The sequence below is a fragment of the Trematomus bernacchii genome, unplaced genomic scaffold (genome assembly GCF_902827165.1).
Source record: "Trematomus bernacchii unplaced genomic scaffold, fTreBer1.1, whole genome shotgun sequence".
Lineage (NCBI taxonomy): Eukaryota > Metazoa > Chordata > Actinopteri > Perciformes > Nototheniidae > Trematomus > Trematomus bernacchii.
Window position 1 is genome coordinate 586,848 of NW_022988058.1, and position 22,687 is coordinate 609,534.

At 43.4% G+C, this 22,687-nt stretch overlaps 1 protein-coding gene across 2 annotated transcripts in view; it reads right to left on the bottom strand.

Moving 5' to 3' along the window:
• Positions 1-255: 255 nt before the first annotated feature.
• The window catches only part of wdr91 (WD repeat domain 91), a 57,370-nt gene continuing 34,938 nt past the window's right edge, over positions 256-22,687 (bottom strand). Inside the window, exons 8-18 of one of the 2 annotated variants that reach the window (XM_034120236.1) lie at positions 21,643-21,828; positions 14,206-14,399; positions 12,762-12,816; positions 12,556-12,651; positions 6,676-6,770; positions 6,085-6,226; positions 1,643-1,751; positions 1,152-1,264; positions 938-1,045; positions 734-823; positions 256-574 (exon numbers count right to left, since the gene is read on the bottom strand). In XM_034120236.1, the coding sequence (XP_033976127.1) occupies positions 410-574; positions 734-823; positions 938-1,045; positions 1,152-1,264; positions 1,643-1,751; positions 6,085-6,226; positions 6,676-6,770; positions 12,556-12,651; positions 12,762-12,816; positions 14,206-14,399; positions 21,643-21,828 (1,353 nt within the window). In that variant the 3' untranslated portion in view covers positions 256-409. The remainder of the gene's footprint in view (positions 575-733; positions 824-937; positions 1,046-1,151; positions 1,265-1,642; positions 1,752-6,084; positions 6,227-6,675; positions 6,771-12,555; positions 12,652-12,761; positions 12,817-14,205; positions 14,400-21,642; positions 21,829-22,687) is intronic. The other variant, XM_034120237.1, reaches the window with a different exon arrangement.

Below are 22,687 nucleotides of genomic sequence, written 5' to 3' on the forward strand. Positions count from 1 at the left end.
CACTCGCTTGCGGTCATACCGGAACGCCATTATATGTATTTTCTATTGTTAATTTGTATATACTCGCCAATTTTTATCATTTGTATCTTATTTTAAATATATATATCTTTAAGTTGTGTAATGCTTGACATCACTGCTCTGCCTGCCTGCCTGTCTGTCTTTTTGTCTGTCTGTCTGTCAATGAGAATAGAAACCCTGACAACATAACACGTATGTCAGGGCAGCGGTCAGAAAGAGCAACAAAGACACCTGCTGTCAGCTGGAACTCTAAGTGAATTTTTTATTTTAATATGACTTAATAAAGGGTTGGTGAGTTTTTCATTGACGTGTGAGATACATTCATCAAACAAGCCAATTAAATCAGTTCATCATAGATTCTGATGACCTTCGACCCCAATCAGGTGGTCGGTCAGGACTTCTGAGCCAGGAGCGTGCTCAGTTTGATCTTCCCGTCCATGGAGGCTGTCAGGCAGGTGCCGCAGTCCACGGCCGAGCACCAATCAACTGTCACCACCGGCGCTTTGTGCCCGCCCAGTGAGAGCACACTCTCCAGAGCTGGCTCCCTATCGGTCAGCTGAAATGAGGATGGGGGGGACATGTTACAAACTTAGAACATAAAACCAAATATAAATTTTGATCCAGCAAGGGGATCATAGAAACCCAGAAAAAGAATACAAAACATATATACACATTTGAAAGAGCATTTCAAGAGGCGATCGCTAAGGGTATTTACTCTGTAGATGAGTCCTCCGCTGCTGGAGCAGGTCAGGATGTGTTGGCCTTCAGAGTCGAAGGCAAACAGCCGACCTCGAGGAACCTGCACCTGAACAATAGGACATTCACACATTCATACATCAACTGGTCATACATTCATTTGATTCAAAGAGATTATAACACATCAATAAATATATGAAGCTGCTGTAGGGTGATGGCTGACCTGTTTGTATCCGCTGTAACCTGACAGGATGAAGGGCCCCGTGGCATCCTGAGCTAACGCCTGCTCCGACTGCTTCACCCCACATCGGTGGATGTTCCACTGGATGAACTGAAAACACATGTTCACTGTGTGCTATAGCAAACATGCTCTGATACATTGAGACATGTCTTTTAAAGTGACTTTAAGAAATACTAGACACCAAGTTAACCTGTACCTTGCCATCTTCTCCGATGCTGAAGACTGTGTTTTCATCGTAGCTGAACTCCACACTGTACACTTCTCCGTCGTGAGCTCTCCAGCTCATCGCACTCTCATACCGCTGCATATCTACAGCAAGGAATCCAGAGACATTTTCTGTATTGCCCGATCAATATTCACACATTTAAGAAGTCTATGAGATTCAAACGTTACAGAAAGTACCCAAAAAAGTAGAACTATGTTTACATCAATTGCTCCTTGATCACCACAAGGGAGGGTGCAGGGCCTTGCAGTAAAAACAGCTAGTAATAGTGGTCAAACAGGAAATAATTTCAACTGTCCAACTCTCCCCAGAGGCCAACTGTGCTGTGTAAAGTACTGACCTGCTTCACAAAGATATTATAACACACAGGACTGATTTAAACTTTTGAAATTGTTGTAAAAAGTGTAAAAAATAAGAAATGATCATGGTTTTTAATGATAGTCAGACAATTGAGTCCGACTGACCGAACAGGCGGATGACTCCGTCAGCGGCTCCGGTCACCAGCAGGTTCCCGTTGTGGTTAAAGGCGGTGCAGTTCACGGCTACTGGGTCAGGTTCTAAAGAGAATTGGAGCTGAGGGACAGAAATATTATACTCAGGCGTGGGCACTGTGCATCATTCTGGTTTAAATATAATCATCAGGGTAAAAAAAAGAAAATGTCCAATACAGTTAAAAAAAATCTAAATAAAATACATTATCAGATTACTGTTCCGTTTATACAAAAAAAAAATGCATTAATAACTAGCAGGATAAGAATGTATCATATTTTAACGAACAATTTATTATGAAGCACATGTGCACATTGAAAGAAGTAACATGAAACGAGAAACCAAGATATTTATCTTGGTTTCTTCTTTTCTAAGGTAAAATTGTTCTGTTGTTTTACAAAAAATTATCTTATTGATATGTATTTTGTCTTGTACTTTCTTGCATTGGATTGATATTAAATAAATCAAAAAGCAATTGGTAGTTATCAGGTTACATTACTGTTATATTGTATTTAGGGATGCACCAATGCTACATTTCTTGGCCGATGCCGATGTTAATTAAAACTATTTGGCCGATGCCGATACCGATGTTTTATGTTTTTTTAATAAGGTTTTCGCGCAAAATGGTTTCAGTTTCAAAGGCTGAGCAAGTTCGTTATTATAACACCATAATACGCTGTTTAGAAAGTACGCAGCGGATCACCTGCAGCTCTGCCCGCTGTGAGGGGACCGGTGAGCGGAGCAAAACATACCTTTAGAGTTAGACCTATCACACTTAGCTATTTTATCTACCTCTGAATCTACCTAAACTAGTTATAAATATATTTATTCTTTACTGTCGGATCACTCATTACTGGATCAGCGAGCTGCATGAGACGGATAGGCCTACGGACGGGCTGTCAGGAGAGGGGAACACTTTTTGCAATCGTGGATCTCTGGGTGAAACTGAAATAGTCCCACACTGCCGACATGTTGTTTTTTGTTTTCTTTAGTTCATGTTTTTTTTATTTATATAAACAAACTACCGGTGCCGCAGGTGTTATGACGGAACGCGGAAAAAAATAACAAAAGCATCGGCGGCTGCCATCGGTGAATGTCACCTCATTTGCCGATGTGCCGATAGCAGTAAATAGGGCGAACATCAAGTTTTAGGTTTTTCTTTGTCCTCACGTTCACTTCTCTCAAGCTCTTTCATTATGGGTTGTTGGACCATTACTAGAAAGGTGCCTCCCTGCAGCCGTTGTCAGCTCCTCTAAGAGACTGTGTTTGTTGTTTGAGAAGATGCTGCTATTTTAGTTAATAAGGATTCTTGTGTTAAACTTTCCTGTCGGCTCCCAGACCGTAGTCGAGGAAAACAGGGGATGACTCTCTGCAGTCTTCCAGGGCCGAAGCAACAAACTTCGGGTTAAATAACCCACTTTTCAATAAGGCAGACAGGCGAGCCGTTGCATTTATTGAGGTCTTTGTTACAGATCTAACTTTGAAGACACTCAACAGACCTATTTTGCTGCTGCTTCGTTCGCTTCAAAACACATACCACCTCACTCTCGCTCGCTCTACCATGTACACACACAAATGCACGCGCCACACCCATCTCTCTCCCTTACGGCCCGTCCACACAGCGGCGTGCGTTGAAGCTTGCTCCATTTTTTGGAATATGAGTTTACTGGCAGGCCGCAAACCACTTCACGGCGTATACTGCCACCCGGAGTCCCCGGAATTGGGGACTGGCTTCAGTAGAAGCTGCTGGGACTCCCAGCAGCTTCTACTGAAGCCTTCCGAGTAAATCGCCAGAACGCCGACACCTCCTCATCTCCACCGCTCCCATGTTTTCTTTTGTGTTGCCATAAGTTAGTCTCTCTGCGTTTGTGCGCTGGGCTAATGCTAATGCTAATAATGCTAATGCGAGGATAATAAAATGGCGGCTTCACAAAACTTTTTGGGAGTTTTACGGGAAGTGGTTTTTCTCCCACGAAAGTCCCTGCTCTCTAGCAGGGACTGAAAAGGGGGTAAAAATGGTTCTGATGAATAATTTAGTTCAGGGGGCTTTTTGGTGTGAACGCAAATATATCTGAGTTCTGATGAACTAATGTGGGAAAAGTACTCCGGTGTGAACGCGCCAATTGTAAATTCAGCCTCATCTTTCATCACAGCACCAGCTGCACACCTTTAGTTAATCTGCTAAAAAAGCCACATTATTGACCCGAAAGTACACAAAAAGCACACTGAGACGCTCCTCACGGTACTGACATGCTGCACACGTTGACATTTTACCGATAGCTGCTACGGTTATTCAACAAAAGTTAGAAATGTAAGAGCAGGGTTCATACACTTTTTCACCAATGATTTTCAATGACTTTTCCATGACTTCTCCATGACCTTTACCTAATTTTCCATGACCAAAAAAATTACTCTTTCTCAGCGGTACCACTGAAAATGGTTTATTTTAACATGGAACAGGAAAATAAGGTCTGCATATGAAACATGTTGTGCCTATCTAAAACAAATCAAATAGTAGGCTTACTAGCTTCTACACGCTAAAGCAACTAAAATCTCTCACCAGCAAAATACCTCGTCAGTTAAATGCCATTTTACGTTTCATTACTATACGATACAGTATTTATTATCATTATAGTATTACTATTTCGGCGATTAGATAAAATATAAATTATATTTGATGCAACTTTAGTTACATTTCCATGACTTTTCCAAAACTTTGGGAAAAATATTGTTTTCCATAACTTTTCCAGGGCCTGGAATTAGCATTTTGAATTTCCATGACTTTTCCAGGTTTTTAATGACCGTAAGAACCCTGTAAGAGGTTTATCTCTCATTCAGATCAATGGAAAGGCTCTCCTTTCCCTGATCACTGCACATCTCCATAGAAACCTTTGATTTCTGGGCACACAGGTGTTATGATTAGGTGCTCAGCACAGAAAAAAAACCCGACAAACAGACTGGAGTTTAATAGATTGTCTCAGCCTATACTGTCTGATGGAAACTCCAAACACACTTCAACATCTTCCACATATTTTATACATTATTGGTGACACATGGTTTTAGTTCAAAAGTTTGCAGTTAAAATATTCTGCTGCTTTTCCAAGCCTTTTTACTTTCCAAATATTCCTGCTTCTTCACTTTCTTCTTACACATTACATTTCAGCATAGCTGTTCAGCCTCAGCTTTTCAGCATAAAGCACTCCCACTCGCAATTTCTTCAGGAATTGCATTCTCTAGTTGTTTTTCTCCCCCTCTCAACCACACACACCTTCAAAATAAAAGCCCAATAGTTTTCCTGGGAAAGCGCTGGAAGAGGGATGTTTTTCAAAATAAAAGCCCTAGAATATCACTGTATCCAAAAAAGAAGCTCAGGATGAGGATTTTTGCTAAATAAAATATAACTAAAAATACAACTAGTACTACTACTACTACTAATACAACTACTAATACTACTACTAATACAACTACTACTATTACTACAACTACTTATGCAACTACTACTACTACTCCTCCAACTACTAATACTAACATTACTACTACTCATACAACAACTACTATAACTACTGCAACTACTTATACTATAGCTACTACTACTTCTACTACTATTACTAGTATAGCTACTACTTCTATTTCAGGACATTGAGGCTATACAATTGGTTGTTTATACCTTTTTTTAAACCTTTTCTTTTAAATATTAAGCTTCTTCACTATTTTTCCTACTCTTCCAGTTTAACATTTCAAGTTTTCAACAAAGTCATTGCAATGCATTTGAGCTGTAACAATTTTGATTCAAATCATTTCACTGTTCTGCATTTCTCCGCTAAGTTCAGCAACACACTTACTTGTTTTTTGTAGCTAAAAGCAGCTACAGAGACCATTCAAATCATCATTAAAAACACACCTGTTCACCCTGGCCTTCGGGCCCTAGCCCTTTCTTGGTCCCCCGGCTTCCTTTATTTTTTGTTTGCCCTTTGATTGTCTGTTTGTTTTGTTTGTCCACCATGTACAGCGACCTTGGGTCCCTTGAAAGGCGCTATATAAATATAATTTATTATTATTATTATTATTATTCAACTAATAACATATTCAGCTTTTCAGCTAAATTCAGCAACAACTGTAAACACAGTTTACAGCATTCACACGCATTTTCTAGTTTTATTTATTGTTCTCATTGTTCATAAGTTTGTGTTATGACTGAAACATTTTTCCAGGTTTTAAATAAAGCACAATAATTACATTTAAGACGGGTTCCCCTTTTTTAAGAAAAGTATCGAAATCGCAATTCTTGACTTGGTATCGGTATCGAAACAAAAATGTTGGTATCGTGACACTAGTCAGCTCTACAGGGCCCTAAAGCCTGGGGCCCCAAGCCCTAGCTTATTAGCTGAAAAACTGTTTCTAATGAGCTGGTTGTTACCTGTTGTTTGACCGTCTTTGTGTCCCAGAGCAGCAGCTGGCCAGGGACAGGGACAGGAAGTCGAGGAGCGGAGTCTCCGCTGAGAGCTGCAGCAGAGCAGACGAAAGACGAGCCGCTGGGACTGCAGGCTAGAGACAGGATGCTGAAGGACAGAGGACACATGCTTTATCACCATCAAACAGTTATATTATTGCTACATGAAAAAATGCAGTGTCTCACTTTTATTTGTTTTGCACAACCACTCCAGAATGATCAGTGCTCTGGTAAAACTTGACATATCAAAGTGGCTAAATGAGACTACTAAAGGTCATCACGCCGAAGAAGAGTTGGCCAGACCATCAAAACTCTGTTTACAATCTACACCTAAGTTTGCAAAATCTACAAAGAAGTAGAGCCCGTTTTTTTGTTTGAATTAAATCCTGCATTATGCTTAGTGCCGAATAATTAAATATAAACACAACTTCAAAAACATGAGACATTTGAATGCTACCAGTGGTTTGTGTGTCTTTGGTCATGGTGTCACAGAAGTGAGATATGATGGTTCCTGAGCTGAATGTCAGTGAACAGGGAACTGATGAAGGGACAGTTTACCGTGGGTGGGTTTCATCAATGTTCATCTCATAAAGATTCTTCTTGGCATCCGTGTCATACAGCCGCACTGTGCCAACTCCACTGCCTAGTAACAACTGAACACACACACACACACACACACACACACACACACACACACACACACACACACACACACACACACACACACACACACACACACACACACACACACACACACACACACACACACACACACACACACACACACACACACACACACACACACACACACACACACACACACACACACACACACACACACACACACACACACACACACACACACACACACACACACACACACACACACACACACACACACACACACACACACACACACACACACACACACGTACGTTACCTTTGACATGCTTTGTGCTGTATTGAATGTGTCAGTCTTTGTTTTTCTTCTTTTTAGTTGTTTGTATTGTGTATATTTAGGAGTGTGTTGCGTGATTAATTAACAGCACTTTAGTGATCAGATTAATTCCTGAGCAGTTTATCTAAGACTGAACCCTGAGGAATGCTGACTGTTCTACATCGTATAGGCTTCGCCCTCTAAGGCTATCGCTATTGGGTAATCCCCTGTGCATGCGCAGCACTGAAAGACTTGTAATCCACGCCCACCTATGACGTGGGCCCCACCTACGGACTCACTTCCGTATAAATAGGAAGTAGGCCCGACAATCTGCTCCCATTTTTCTTCAGCACTCCATTGCAGAAGCACTGTCAGGCACACTAAAAAGCAAAGATTCCTCTTCTAAAAAGCTTTGTTCCAATTATTAAGGTAAGTCAGGGCTGTGTTCGGGATTGCCCTTCATGCCAAACAGGATACATTATGAGTTACGACCGGCACTCAAGGTGTGAATTCTGCCTGGGATTGGAGCATGCAAACGCGGCTCTCACTCCCCAGGTGTCGTGCACTCATTGTGTCCGTCTCCCTCTGGCCCACAGACAGCGGAGAGCGGACGCTCTTGCTGCTGCGGCCGAGGATGATTGGACAGTCCAGGAGTCTTACTCCGTGGACGAAGCCCTTGACTTATTGGATCCGAGTGGCGGACAGCAGTCAGGCGACTCCTTCCCCTCCATTCACGGATCACCATGTGGTTCCCCCATCCTCCCTCTCCTCCGGATGGAGGAGACAGGGCAGGGACCTGGTGTCAGCCCAGGTTCGGCTGCCGGGCTGACACCGGGTCCCGGGTCCCTCTCTCCGCCATCACGGCTCTGCCATCGATAGGCGGTATTCTCCAGGAACTCCTGGAGATCATCGGAAAGGCAGCCGCCTGGAGAGATCTCCCCGTTCCCCCGGTTCAGGAGAGCTCTCCTCGTTCCCCCGGTTCAGGAGAGCTCTCCTCCGGATGACATAAAAAATGCCGGCTGCCTCATAACCGGTCGGTTAATTAGACAGCACGGGTTTTTTCCTCTGTCCCAGATGTGCCTCCTACATAGGCCTGTCACGATAATTAATTTTGTTGGACGATACATTTTTCTGGAAATTATTGCGATAAACTATAATATTGTCGGCACCGTTGTAAGACCATTTTAGACCACTGACATAATGATAATATATAATAATAATTCAAGTACATCCTTTCAAACATAACTTTTTATTGAACATTCAACATTGCAAATGAAATGTGAAATAATATTAAAATATATAAATGATATTTAATAAATAAAACAAATTAATTAAATTATAATAAATTCATTAAATCACACACAACCAAAACAATACATTAAATACTCAGGCTGGAAAACAGAGATCTCTCTCTATCTATATATATATATATATATATATATATATATATATATATATATATATATATAAATAAATAAACACATGAGCACACATTGTCTCACAAGCAAACAGTCAGTGTACAGTCCACGGTCCATACAAAGACCCAGATGCCTCAACAGGCCATATCCAAATCTGTTTTTCAAAGTTCTCGAGCAAGGAACACCAACATGTTTGCATTGTCGGGCAAATCATGCATCTTTGATTGTAAACTGTCGGGAAGGTGGGGGCTCTCCATCTCCAGCTGCCGTGTTTGCTCCCAGCTGGGACAACGGAATGGGTAGGTTGTGTTTCAGCTGTAGTTTAAAATGCGTGGTATTGCCTGCTTTTGTCGCTACCTTTTTCAAACAAATGCGACACACCGCCCGGCTCATTCAAGGCCGTAGGTTCGCCTCGTTGATTTGGCTTGAATCCAAAATACTGCCACACCGGAGAATCGAGATGTGTAGTTAGGTTTTGTAACCAATTCCATTTCACTTTAAATTCCCCGCGAGTAAGTCACACGTTGTCTCCCGCTTGTCGCTATATTATTAATTTGGCTGCTACGCTGCTGCACGTGCACGCGGAGTGTCCTGACCTGGCTGTGTGTCAGCCCCGCCCCTCACAGCGCACGTGGCCGGCAGCCACAGCGCTCCTGGCTAAAATGCTGGTCACATCCTTATGTAAACGGCAATTTATCGAGCTCAGAAAAGTTATCGAGTCCATTTTTATTTATCGTACGATAAGTCAATTTATCGATTATCGCGACAGGCCTACTCCTACACACACCTCCGCTCATTCCTCAGCGGGTTTGAGCGTGAACGTGCCTCAATGTCCGGTTTACGAGCCTTCTCCTAAACGGCGACATGATGAGAGCCGCTGTGCAATACAGCGTGTGGAGGCCCCCTCGCAGCCTTTTCGGTCCGGGCCCCCCTTGGGTTGCTTCACGGGCAACGGCGGCGAGGGCTCTGGCGTGGCTCGTCACCATGACAACCACAGCACATCCAGAGCATGTACACCCGCTATCAGAGTATTACTCAGAGTATTACTCAGAGTGGCGGCGCGTGTGTTCGATGGACAGATGGATGATAATAAGCAGCAACGCTCACCGGTTCAGCCGGCTGCCCCTAAACCTGTCGGTTAGTAGGCAGCATGGCTCGCTGCATAAACCGGCTGTCTTTAAAACCTATTGGTTATTAGGCAGCTCGGATTTTTCCTCTGTCCCAGACGTACGACACACGGTCGTAATGAGCCCACGAGTGCCATTATTACACCTCGTGTGGACAGCACTGCACACACCTCCGCTCATCCCTCAGGGGCGTTGAGCGTGAACGCGCCTCAATGTCTGGTTTACGAGCCTTCTCCTAAACTGCGACATAATGAGAGCCTGTGTGAAATGCAGCGTGTGGAGGGCTCTGGCGTGGTTTGTCATCATGACAACCACAGCACACCCAGAGCATGTACGCCCGCGATATATCAGAGTATTACTCAGATTGGCGGCGCGTGTTCCTCAAGGGGAAGAAAATCAGGGGTTTTTACTCCCGCTATATTCTTGTCCCGAAAGAGACGGGGCGGGGGGAATGAGACCCATCCTCGATCTGTCAGTGTCCAACAAGGAAATGGCATTTTCACATGCAGACAATCAAACAGGTGCTGGAGTGTGTTCACCAGGGAGACTGGTTCATTTCCATAGACCTTAAGGATGCATGCTGTGGCTGGCTCGCTCCAGGGAGGAAGTCGCTTTACAGACGGTACAGCTCGTATCTCATCTATCAAGCCTGGGTTTCATTTATAAACTGAAAGAAGAGCTGTCCTCTTCCCTCCCAGATTGGGAGCAGAGTGGAGTACAACTCGGCCACCATGAGAGCGCGGCTCTCACGGCAGAGAGTGGAGAGCTCAGAGCTCACAGCTCCTCATATCTGTTCAGAAACTTGACAAAAGTTAAACAAGTACAAACCACAGAATGTGTGTGTCATGGAGAATACAGTCGCTGGTTTATTTATGTCTGTAGGCCGTTGTTGTGAGTGTGGACGGAGCATATACAACGTTAGCTTAGCCTAATCGATCCGATCTCCATTCAGAAAACATGCATTTTAAAAGGTTTTTCGCCTGCCGTCTTGTCGGCAGACCGGTATCAGTATGTTGTTACTTCGGCATCATGTTGAAACGTGTATTACAATTAAATCACGGTAAAATATGTTCCTTTTGTTGTAGTTGTAGCCCCCTTGCCAGCGATTCTCTCTGACCATTCAGCAGTCGAGAGTGTTTACGTCACTAGTTTAGCATATTCAGCCCGGTTGTTGGCCCGGTAAGAACCTCGATTTTGGAGGGCCAGAAAATAGGTGAAAAGGTAGCCCTGAGCCGGAACTACCCCTAGTGGAAAAGCAAAAAAAAGCATGCTGCGTGCTACGTGCTGCAGTGGAAAAGTGCCATTAGAGGGGCTTGGCCTCTCTCAAGATGTTGTACGTACCATCCAGGGAGCCAGGGCCGCGTCCACCAGGGCATCTTACACAGCCAAATGGACAGCGTTCCAGCGTTGGTGAATAGGGAAAAGCCTGGACCCCGCTACGTGCCCCCTGCCTCACGTGCTGTCATTCCTCCAGCTGTTGTTTGACAGGAATTTGGCTTATAGCACGGTCAAAACATATGCTGCTGCCATTTCATCTGGCCACGTAGGTTTCTGTGTCAGCACGGTGTTTAGTCACCCTCTGACAAAACGCTTTCTACGAGGAGTACAGAGACTCAGACCTGTGTCACGCACTTTAGCGCCTCAATGGGATTTGGCTTTGGTGTTAAGCCCCATTTGAATCTTTAGATCAGGTTCCCCTGACGTTTTTGTCAGCCAAAGTAGCTCTGCTCTTGGCTCTGACATCAGCTAAAAGGGTGAGTGACTGGTCTGCTCTCTCTCTGTGGCTCCGTCATGTCTCCAGATCCAAGCAGATGGCAGCTCAACTGTTTTGCGCCCTAACCCGGCTTTTATGCCAAAGGTTATCACAAGCTCTTTTAGATCGAGAGTGATACATTTGGATGGCTTCTTTCCTCCTCCTCACACATCAGAGGAAGAAGCCACATCTCATCTCCTCTGCCCCGTGCGCGCGCTGTCCTGCTATATTGCACGCACGGCTGCTTTGCGCCGTTCCCAGCGCCTGTTTGTGCATTACAGAGAGCGCTCAATAGGGCAGCCTCTGTCTGCACAATGCCTGTCACACTGGCTGTGTGAGGCTGTGTCACAGGCGTATGTCTCCTCTGGGTTGGATCCCCTGGAGAACATCAGTGCGCACTCCACCAGAGGAATTTCATCCTCTACGGCTTTGCATGGAGGAATGACAGTGGAAGACATTTGCATTGCTGCATCTTGGTCTTCCCCCTGTTCTCTTATGAGAGGGATGTTCCCTTTTTCCTCTCTGACACACTCTGTACCGAGTGTGTTAGATAAAGTGATGTCGGGCCCTCTCTCCTGCCTGTCGGCACGCAGAGAGCGGCCCTTTTCTTCCCCCCTCTTTTATCCTGTGTGACATTCGTCTCTACTTTTCACAACGACAGGTTTGTACCTTCGTCCCCTCATGGAGAATATTCTTATTTTTTTTTTAAAATGCTATATTTCCAGGGACTGTGATGCACCATTATGCACAGTGTAATGAACATGGGTTATTAATTGAGTAGATGTGTTTTTGTGCTTATGGTAACGGTCGGACCAGTGGGGCGTAAACTACATCCTGCTTCGCCCTTAACCCAATAGCGATAGCCTTAGAGAGCGAAGCCTATACGATGTAGAACTGGGGTTACGTACTGTAACCCAGATTCTATGAGTATAGGCGCAGCCCTCTAAGGTTCGGGCCCCACTTGCTCCGCGAATAGCTGAAGAAAAGCTGTTTGTGTGGGAGCAGATTGTCGAGCCTACTTCCTATTTATACGGAAGTGAGTCCGTAGGTGGGGCCCGCGTCATAGGTGGGCATGGATTACAAGTCTTTCAGTGCTGCGCATGCGCAGGGGATTACCCAATAGCGATAGCCTTAGAGGGCTGCGCCTACACTCATAGAATCTGGGTTACCGTACGTAACCCCAGTCCTCCGCTCTGCTCCTACCAGTCGGTCCGGCTTGGTGGCCCACTCCAGAGACAGCAGAGGAGACTTGGACATGATGGTGGCTTTGGTCTGCATGATGGGGTTGAATGACCACACCTGGGGAAGAGGACAATGAAAACATTATTATGGGCTCAATAAGTTATGAATGGTAATATGTGTTTTTATCTTTGCTGGGTTTGCCAAATCCCAAAAGATAAAAGATTCACCTTTATGACTCCGTCTACATCCAAACTGGCAACCCGGCGACCAGAACAGTCAACCCTGGAAAATAGGAAGAGAAATACATGAAGGAGATATCAACGAACATTTTTGGTACAGTTTTTCTCTTCTATGTAACTTTAAAAGCTTTAAAAGCCAGTGATAGTCTAGTTGCCAACATAGTGAACCCGGAAATGTTGAGTATCCCAAAGTTTTATGTTAGAAATGTATTGTAGGGTCCCCAGCACATATAAAATGCCAGATGCTAACCTGGATATGTTGGGCAATTTGTACAATTAGCATAAGTTGCATGAATTACCATTGTAGCTTATGTTGACAATAGTTAAAGGTAGGGTAGGTAAGTTTGAGAAACCGGCTCGAGATACACTTTTTGTTATATTCCATGGAATGCTCTTAACATCCCGATAGCAATAATATCTTAAGTGCTTTGACAAAAAATCCATAAAAAAATGTCATCTGTGGAAGCCGTAGTACTGTAAAAAGCACGACCAATCATTTTAGCCGGCCCGGCTAAAATAACTGGATGGCCTACCTGCCTGTCAGCCTTCCATCTGTGCACAAGCTTATCTCGTGCCCTCATTGGTCATGTGCGCGTTCATGTGTGTTGGAGGAGGGGCTCTATAAGGAAGTGGCAGATTTTCTCCGGTTGTGTATTTTGAAATTCTAGCGATCTCGAGCCGGTTTCTCAAACTTACCTACCCTACCTTTAAGTTTGGAAAATTGTTGAGTGATTCTTTTTTTTTTTTTTAGGATTCTGAATCCAATTCTGACCTTTCCAGGAACCGAAACGGCAGTTTTAACCAGAAAATGCCAGTATTTGTACTCTCTGTGGACTGATTTTGATACATTTTGGGTCGATTTGGAAGATTTATGGGACTCTGGATCATTTGGATTGGAAAGATTGCCTATTTATTTGAAAAAATAATTGTCCACAGTAGAGATAATCATTTTCATCTTGTGCTCCCTATATCCAATGGTTGCAACACTACTCATGGTAGTCAAAAACAGCCCACAGAGAGTACAAACATGGCCACTTTCTGGTCAAAAGTACAGTTTATGAGCCCAAAAAATGTCAGAAATGGAATCATCATTCTCAATAACCCCCAAAACACCACCAATATTGTACAAATTTGCCAAGTAATTTTGTTTTACTATATTCAGCATAGGCTATATTGCCATTCATTTGAATTAACGCAACTTATGCTAATTGTGCAAATTGCCCAACATATGCAAGTTAGCATCCTGCAGTTTCTATGTGCTGGGGACCGTACTATACATTTCAAATCATAAAACTTTGGGTAGTTAACATTTCTGGGTTCCCTATGCTGGCAACTAGACTATAACCTGCAGTTAAAGCTGAATTTCCTGTTCCTTCTGTTATTCAGACACAGATTGAGATGTGAGATACTGCGAGAGGAGGAGAGGGCCCACCTGCAATGCATGATGGAGGAGTGGTGTTCTCCGTACTCCTCCTGGCTCAGTTTGATGAAAGGCTGCTCCGCTGAGAGACCCCCCCTCTCCCTTCCTGATTGGCAGCCCCTGCTGTCTGAGCAGGACTCGGGGGGGTCACTGGAGGTGTCGGGAGGAGGCTCTACCTCCCCCCCCTCCCCTCTCTTCTCTGCTGTCTGAATGTATAAAAAGGAAGGAGGTGGTCAGTAGTGGCGGATGAAGTACTCAAATCTTGTAATATATATGATATGTTTTATAATTATTGATCATTAAAGGAGAGGTGTCATGGCCATTTCCACTGATCATAATTCCATTGTTGAGGTATACTAAAATAGATTTATATTGTGCAATTTTCCAAACTCACATTGGTTTCTCATACAGCATCTCTGTAAACTACGTGTATTCACTGAATTTCACTCTCTGCCTTTAACGGCTCGTTGTAGCTCCAATAGCTCCAGCCCCCACCCTCCCTGTGAGCACAGTGTGCTCTGATTGGTCGGGACGTTGTGAATCGCGCTGAGCTCCGTGGAGGTGTTTCCTTGTTTAGGATACAAAGCGAAACACAGCCAAACTCATCCTGAACACACACAAACTCACAGCCGAAGTAAAAACAATAAGTGTGGCTTGATATTGAGTAAGAAAAAGGTTGATAAACGCTGTGAGAATGGGTCTGCAGAGAGAATTTCGCCACGATCCCAACTGTCTGTTATCAGCCTGCAGCCAGGGAGGAGAAATCAGCAGAGCTGCCTGTGTGTGAGGAAGTCCGTGGATTGGTCAATTTGGACCAATCAGCGGGGGCTTAACGTAACAGCTCCGCGGACGTAACGTAACGGCTCCACGGATTGGTCCATTTGGTTCCGGGTACCGCATGACCGTATCACGTCATAGCTCTGGGCGTGGCTACTGGGTATCCCTACGTAGCGATACCCAGGAAGTAAACAATGGACAATGACGTATCTCCAACGAGGCGTTTTGGGGAGGTATTTTCTGTGTTAGAGTTTTACTTGCTACAGGGTGTACTTTGAGGGTTTTGACTCTGCACACCGTTTACATGCATAAAAACCTTCATAACACACAAGGGGACGGGTAATAACCGGAAAAGCATGACACCTCTCCTTTAACCTGTTAAGCCCTGAGCCTGTTTTTCAGGTCTCAGGCTCGAAAATGACATTCCCAGAACAAATGACCATATCTTCCCTTCTAAAAGGCTTAAATTAATAATATTTTTTCTCAAAGTAATGATAAACCTGTGAGTTGGATGTAGAAAAGTCAGAATCAATATAGATGTTTTTTATTTTAAAGAAAATTCAGATTTTACATAGTAAAAAACTGTAAATTATAGTGTCCGTCCAAAAATTATGTTTTACTTATAGTGAAAACTACCCTTGGATGATGGGTTAGTAGACTAAAAGCTTTAGTAATCCAAAGTACAACATATAATAAGTACCCTGTATCAAGATTGATGCAAAACAAGTGACATGTGACCTTTTTAGAGAGATTTAGCAAAAAGAAACCACTTCTGGGGTCATTTGGGTGGATTTTCCATATCTCTGGCCCCCCTTGCTCGATTTTGATGGTTGACACCTCTTTCTGACCGTTAGAGCCAATAGAATCGAATGGGGAGTCCCTCACACACACTCATTGTGAAAAGAAAAGGTGGGGGCTTCGCGCATGCAGTTTTGCATCAGAGCGAACCTATCTCTAGCTTTGACATCTGGAAACGGAAAAGCAGTTTTATTGCCTATGGATTATCAGAAATCATTTCAAAGGGACACAGACACATTGGATTAACCTATGGATTAACTTCAGCAGCGTTTCTATCATTTTATTGCCATTGAAGACCACTTTGGAGAGACTACAGAGCCAAGGTAAACATTTTAGCATTACTAGCTACCTAGCGTCACCTGTTTTGATGTCCGTTTTTGCTTATAACGTCACCATTTCATATAATTCAGTGATAATGAGTGTACCCATCGATTCTGTGTCACCTCACGATGTGAAACGATGTCATGGATGTAGAGAAAAGATAAATAAGGTTTTGTGAGTGCTTTTCGGTGCAGTAAGGTGTTAGCATTTTTCGCTCGTTGCTAATTCAGAGGCTCAGTGTTAGCATTGTGGGTTTTCTTTTGAAAAAAAAAAAAAAATGATCAGTTAGATGAGTTTCTTCCCGTTACATGGATATAAAACATTCATAGTTTTATTAAATGAACATGCCCTCAGACACTGTTTCCTGCAAGATGTTGCGGCAGTGCCCCGGTACCGGGGTCTCTCGGGCTTAACAGGTTAAAGTGTTATCAAAGCTGGTAACTATAACTTGAATTTATATAGCGCCTTTCATAACCTCAAGGTCGCTTTACAAAGAAACGTACAAGGACAAGACATAAAACATAAAAACATAAACATAAAACAGGGGGCAGAAATGGAAGTGTAAGTGGGGGGGAGATTGAGTTATTGTTGGAAGGCGATGTTGAACGTATGAGTTTTAAGGGTTGATTTGAAGATGTTGAGAGAAGGGGCGTTGCGGATTTCTGCAGCGAGGGAGTTCCAGAGGGTGGGGGCAGCGACACTGAAGGCACGGTCCCTGAAGGTGCTGAGGCGTGAAGGTGGAATGGAGAGCAGGCCAGAGTCTGAGGATCGAAGGGTGCGGGACGGGATGTATGGGTGGAGGAGATCTGTGAGGTACTGAGGGGAGAGGGCATGGAGGGATTTGTCGGTGAGGAGGAGGAGTTTGTAAGTGATGCGGGACTTGACCGGGAGCCAGTGGAGGTTGAGGAGAGTGGGGGTGATGTGCTGCCAGCGCTTGGTGCGTGTGAGAACCCTGGCAGCTGAGTTCTGGATGTACTGGAGCCTGTCCAGGGTTTTGCTGGGAACCCCGGACAGGAGTCCGTTACAATAGTCCAGGCGTGAGGTAATAAAACAATGTATCAGCTTCTCTGCAACGGACAGTGATGGCCGGAGTCTTGATATATTTCTGAGGTGGAAGAAGGCTGATGTAGAAACGGATTTGATGTGGTTTTTAAATGAGAGGGTTGAATCCAAGACAACACCAAGGTTGCGGACCTGAGGGGATGGGGAGATGATGGAACCGTCGATGTTGAGGAGCAGATCTCCAACCTTCCCGAGCAGTGCCTTGGGGGCCACAACCATGAGCTCAGTTTTATCACTGTTTAGTTTAAGTAGGTTGGTGGTCATCCAGGTTTTAATTTCGTGTAGGCAGTTGATTAGTGACTGAGGGGGAGATGGGCAGAAGGTTTTGTGCTGATGTACAGTTGGGTGTCGTCGGCGTAGGAGTGGAAACAGAGACCATGGCTGCGGATGATATCACCAATCGGAAGGATGTATATTGTGAATATGAATGACTTTGTATACTGCAGGCTAGCTTGTGAATTTACTCCAGGTGTAACTAAAGTCTGATTTAAGACTTGATTATATTTCACATCATTAATCCAAATCTGTAAAGTAACTAAGGGTACAAAATAAATGTAGTTGAAAAGTAAAAGAAGGCTACTCCAAGTATTTCAAAATTGTACTTAAATACAGTACCTGAGTAAATGTACTTAGGTACTTCCCACCTCTGTCCTACTGAGACACAAGCTTTTTATGTATGACCTCATGATAAAGGAAGTTCCTAGTGTTGCTGGAGTGCTTCTCTAAAAAAATTACTGTTTCTCAGCGGTACCACTGACAATTGTTAATTTTAACATGGAACAGGAAAATAAGGTCTGCAAATTAAACATGTTGTGCCTTTCTAAAACAAATCAAATAGTAGGCTTACTAGCTTCTGGCTAAAGCAACTGTAGACTAGAGGGCATGATTGTAAAAGTCTCTCACCAGTAAAATACCTCGACAGTTAAATGCCATTCTACGTTTCATTACTATACGATACAGTATTTATTATCATTATTCATAAATTCATAAACTCAAGTACTATACTTGGGTAAAATGTTGAGATACTTGTACTTTACTTAAGTATTTCAATGTTTTGCTACTTTGTACTTCTACTCCTCTACAATTCAGAGGTAAATGGTATGTAATACCTTTAGTTACTTTATAGATGTGGATGAATGATGTGAAATATAATCAAGTGTTAAATCAGACTGTAGTTCCACCTGGAGTAAATTCACAAGCTACCCTGCAGTATACAAAGTCATTCAAACTAGCTGCGCCTTTACCAGCTTTGATAACACTTTAATGATCAATCATTATAAAACATATCATATATATTATTCTGAAATGGACCAATCTGCACAATGACTACTTTTACTGTAGCTACTTTAAGTATATTTTGATGATAATACTTTTGTACTTTTACTTGAGTAACATTTTGAATGAAGAACTCTTACTGTAACAGAGTATTCCTACACTCTGGTACTTTAAAGTGGACCTATCATGCTATATTTAAATGATATATTGTAGGGCCATACCTATATAAGGTATATTTATACGTTTCTGTTTTCAAAATACCAAACAGATCATGCATTTTAGCCATGCCTCATTTCGCTCTATGTGCTGTTTGCTGTCTACGGGTCTGATTCTGCTGACCACGCCCCCCTGCAGGAGAGGGGAGACGTGCTCTGATCAGCTGCTGGGCTGTCAGAAGAGGGGGAGAAAAAGAGATCTCCGTCCTCCGTGTTTTATTATATAGAGTCGTTATTCATTTGTTTTAAAGCTGAATAAATAACAAAGAAGACCTTTGACCGGCACTTTTCTAATTTTGTCCGGAAGATTTAAACTTTAAACTTGACCGGTGAAAGTAACTGAAACTGAAACTCTGCCGCACGGTCCCCTCGTTCCTTGGAAGAGGCGGAGAGGTGGGTGTTTGTCATCTGCTGGTGGACTAACCGGAGAGAATTACAGTGCTTGCCTCGACGGGGAGGGATTGCATTGCAGCGGGAGCAAACGCTTGCCTCGGGGAGGGAGAAAAAAAGCCACAGCGGAGAATAAACAGAAGGGTAACCATGGTAACTATGGGCGGGAAGTCTTCTTTGCTGCTTTTGTGGCAGACTACAGCGCCACTTACAGGCCTGGCATATGTACTACAGCGTCTCCAGCGCTTTCGAGCGGCAATGGCCGGCCGTGGCCTAACCCCACATTCCCCTGATAGGTGGAGAGTTGGCCCAATAGCCGTAGCGCCACCGTCCTGACGTCAGTAACGTGTTCAAATCTGGATCAGTTTTATCAGATCCGTTGCAGCCCCTTTTTTAGAGATTTGGGTATGGAGGAAAATAGAGAGGGTTGTGTGTGCATTTTGCATGATAGGTCCCCTTTAAAGGGGACCTATCATGCAAAATGCACTTTTGTACGTCTTTTATACATGAATATGTGTCCCCGGTGTTCCAGGGAACTCACCAAGTACCATACCCAAATCTCTAAAAACGGGGCTGCAACGGATCTGATACAGACTGATACAGATTTGAAATTCCTCTGACGTCAGGAACGAGGAGCTCCGCCTATATGGCCAACTCTCCACCTATCAGGGGAATGTGGGGTTGGGCCACGGCCGGCCATTGCCGCTCGATAGCGCTGGATACGCTGTAGTACATATGCCAGGCCTGTAAGTGGCGCTGTAGTCTGCCACAAAAGCAGCGAAGAAGACTTCCCGCACATGGTTGCCATGGTTACCCTTCTGTTTATTCTCCGCTGTGGCTCTTTTTCTCCCTCCCCGAGGCAAGCGTTTGCTCCCGCTGCTGTAATTCAATGCAATCCCTCCCCGTCGAGGCAAGCACTGTAATTCTCTCCGGTTAGTCCACCAGCAGATGACAAACACCCACCTCTCCGCCTCTTCCAAGGAACGAGGGGACCGTGCGGCAGAGTTTCGGTTAGATTTTCTTTCGCCGGTCAACATGTCCGTTAAAATTTAAATCTTCCGGACAAAATTAGAAAAGTGCCGGTCAAAGGTCTTCTTTGTTATTTATTGAGCTTTAAAACAAATGAATAATGACTCTATATAATCATATAAGAATAAAACACGGAGGACGGAGATCTCTTTTTCTCCCCCTCTTCTGACAGCCCAGCAGCTGATCTCAAAGCACACTCCCCTCTCCTGCAGGGGGGCGTGGTCAGCTGCAGCTCACAGAATCAGCCCCCTGCAAAAACAGTGCTGGAAAGAGCAAATAGAGCGAAATGAGGCATGGCTAAAATGCAGGATCTGTTTGGTATTTTGAAAAAAAAACTATATTTATATACTTTATATAGGTATGGCCCTACAATATATTGTTCAAATATAGCATGATAGGTCCACTTTAACTCAAGTACAAGATCTGAGTACTTCTACTTTTACTCTAGTACAATATCTATACTTATACGACCTCTGTTTATAGCCTATGAAAAAAACTATTAGAAAACGAAGGCTAAAGCTAACGTTAGCAGATAGTGACAATGTATGTTAGTTAGCTAGCTCAACGATTCCTTAAAGTGGACCTATCATGCTATATTTGACTAATATAGTGTAGGACCATACCTATATAAGGCATATTTATACTTTTTTTTTTGCAAAATACCAAACAGATCATGCATTTTAGCCATGCCTCATTTTGCTCAATTTGAATTTGTTTAGCTCTGTGTTTGTAAGGGCAGATAAGGGCAGAACAGCACCATCTACAGGCCTGGCATATGTACTACAGCGTCTCCAGCGCTTTCGAACAGCAATGGCCGTGGCTGTCTACTCCTGATTGGTGGAGTTGGCCCAATAGCCGTAGCGCCACTGTCCTGACGTCAGGACAGTGTTCAAATCTGGATCAGTTTTTATCAGATCCGTTGCAGCCCCTTTTTTAGAGATTTGGGTATGGAGGAAAATAGACAGGGTTGTGTTTTCTGACACTTGGTGAGTTCCCTGGAACACCGGGGACAAATATTCATGTATAAAAGATGTACAAAAGTGCATTTTGCATGATAGGTCCCTTTTAAATAATATTGCGACAGAAAAACTTTTCAGTGCACATCACGCTCTGCCGCTCCGACAGGGAGCTCTGCTCTGAACACCTGAACTGTTCCAACAGCTGTCCAGTCCAGTCTGTGCCACAGTAACTCCGCACAGTTACTGTTAACGAACGCACCGTAGGTAATGAACTAGCCAAGGTAACCCGCCCCCACCTTATCACCTGAATCTCCTCCTAGAGCGCCATTGTGTTCTTTTTAACCAAATATCTCGCAGAGGGGCGTGGGGAGTGGCTCCTTATTTTCATCTAAAGTAACAGACAGAGAATCAGCACTTTTGAAACAGGGCTGGAACAGAGGGATTTATGGGATGCTACAATGGGTGATCTGTTTGGTATTTGGTGCCAAACACTTTAGAGACATGTTTTGTTTTGTATATATCTGAGACCTATAATATATTGATTAAAAACAGTATAATAGGGGAGCTTAAATAAAGATTGACTGGACAGGGAAACTGAATTTTGTAAAGACACCACAAGGTACCTGTGCTGGTGGTTTGGAGAAAAGCTCCCGTCTCTCCTTCTCGTGGTCCTGGACCCTCTTGTGTCGGGGATGTGAGGAGGGGTGTGTTGCCTGTTGGGGCTGTGAGCTTGCAGCTTCACTGAGGGAGGCCTGGCTGGAAACTGGCTTTACCTCCTTAGCTTGGAAACCATCCTTTGACTTTGCAGGCTGGAAACATAAACTCATTTTATACAGAGAAGATATCAGGTCAGAATTCCATCAGCCACTCACAATGTTTAAGACCTCCAATATGGCAGCCAGAGACGATAGACAATTCCCATACAGGGTTCTTACACCTTTTCCAAAGTCAAATTCAAGCACTTGTCAAGCATTTTCAAGGTGCATTTTCAAGCATCTTACAGCTGTTGTAAATTACATATTTATATACACATACTTATACTCAAATGATTATTTCCCTACCTCACATTAAATCAGATGTTCTTTATGCTATAAACAACCAAATGTGTGTTTCATGATAGCATTCTACATGAGGATGAAAAATGTTAGAAAAGAAAACTAAGTTTAATATTTCAAAATGAGTGACCCATCTGTACGTAGACTGGGCCTCCCATATAACTCTGGCTGAGCCAATATAAAACAATCAGCCAAATACATTTTCAATACATTATTGATTACTATTTTTGAGGTACTTTTAGGTTGGCAGTAAATATAAGTCAGAGGTAAATGGTGCACTTTTACTCCACTACATGTATTTAATACCTTTAGTTACTTCACAGATGTGGATGAATGATGTGAAATATAATCAAGTGTTAAATCAGACTTTAGTTCCACCTGGAGTAAATTCACAAGCTACCCTGCAGTATACAAAGTCATTCAAACTAGCTGCACCTTTACCAGCTTTGAGAACACTTTCATGATCAATCATTATAAAACATATCATATATATTATTCTGAAATGGACCAATCTGCACAATGACTACTTTTACTGTCGCTACTTTCACTATATTTTGATGATAATACTTTTCTACTTTTACTTGAGGAACATTTTGAATGCAGGACTTTTACT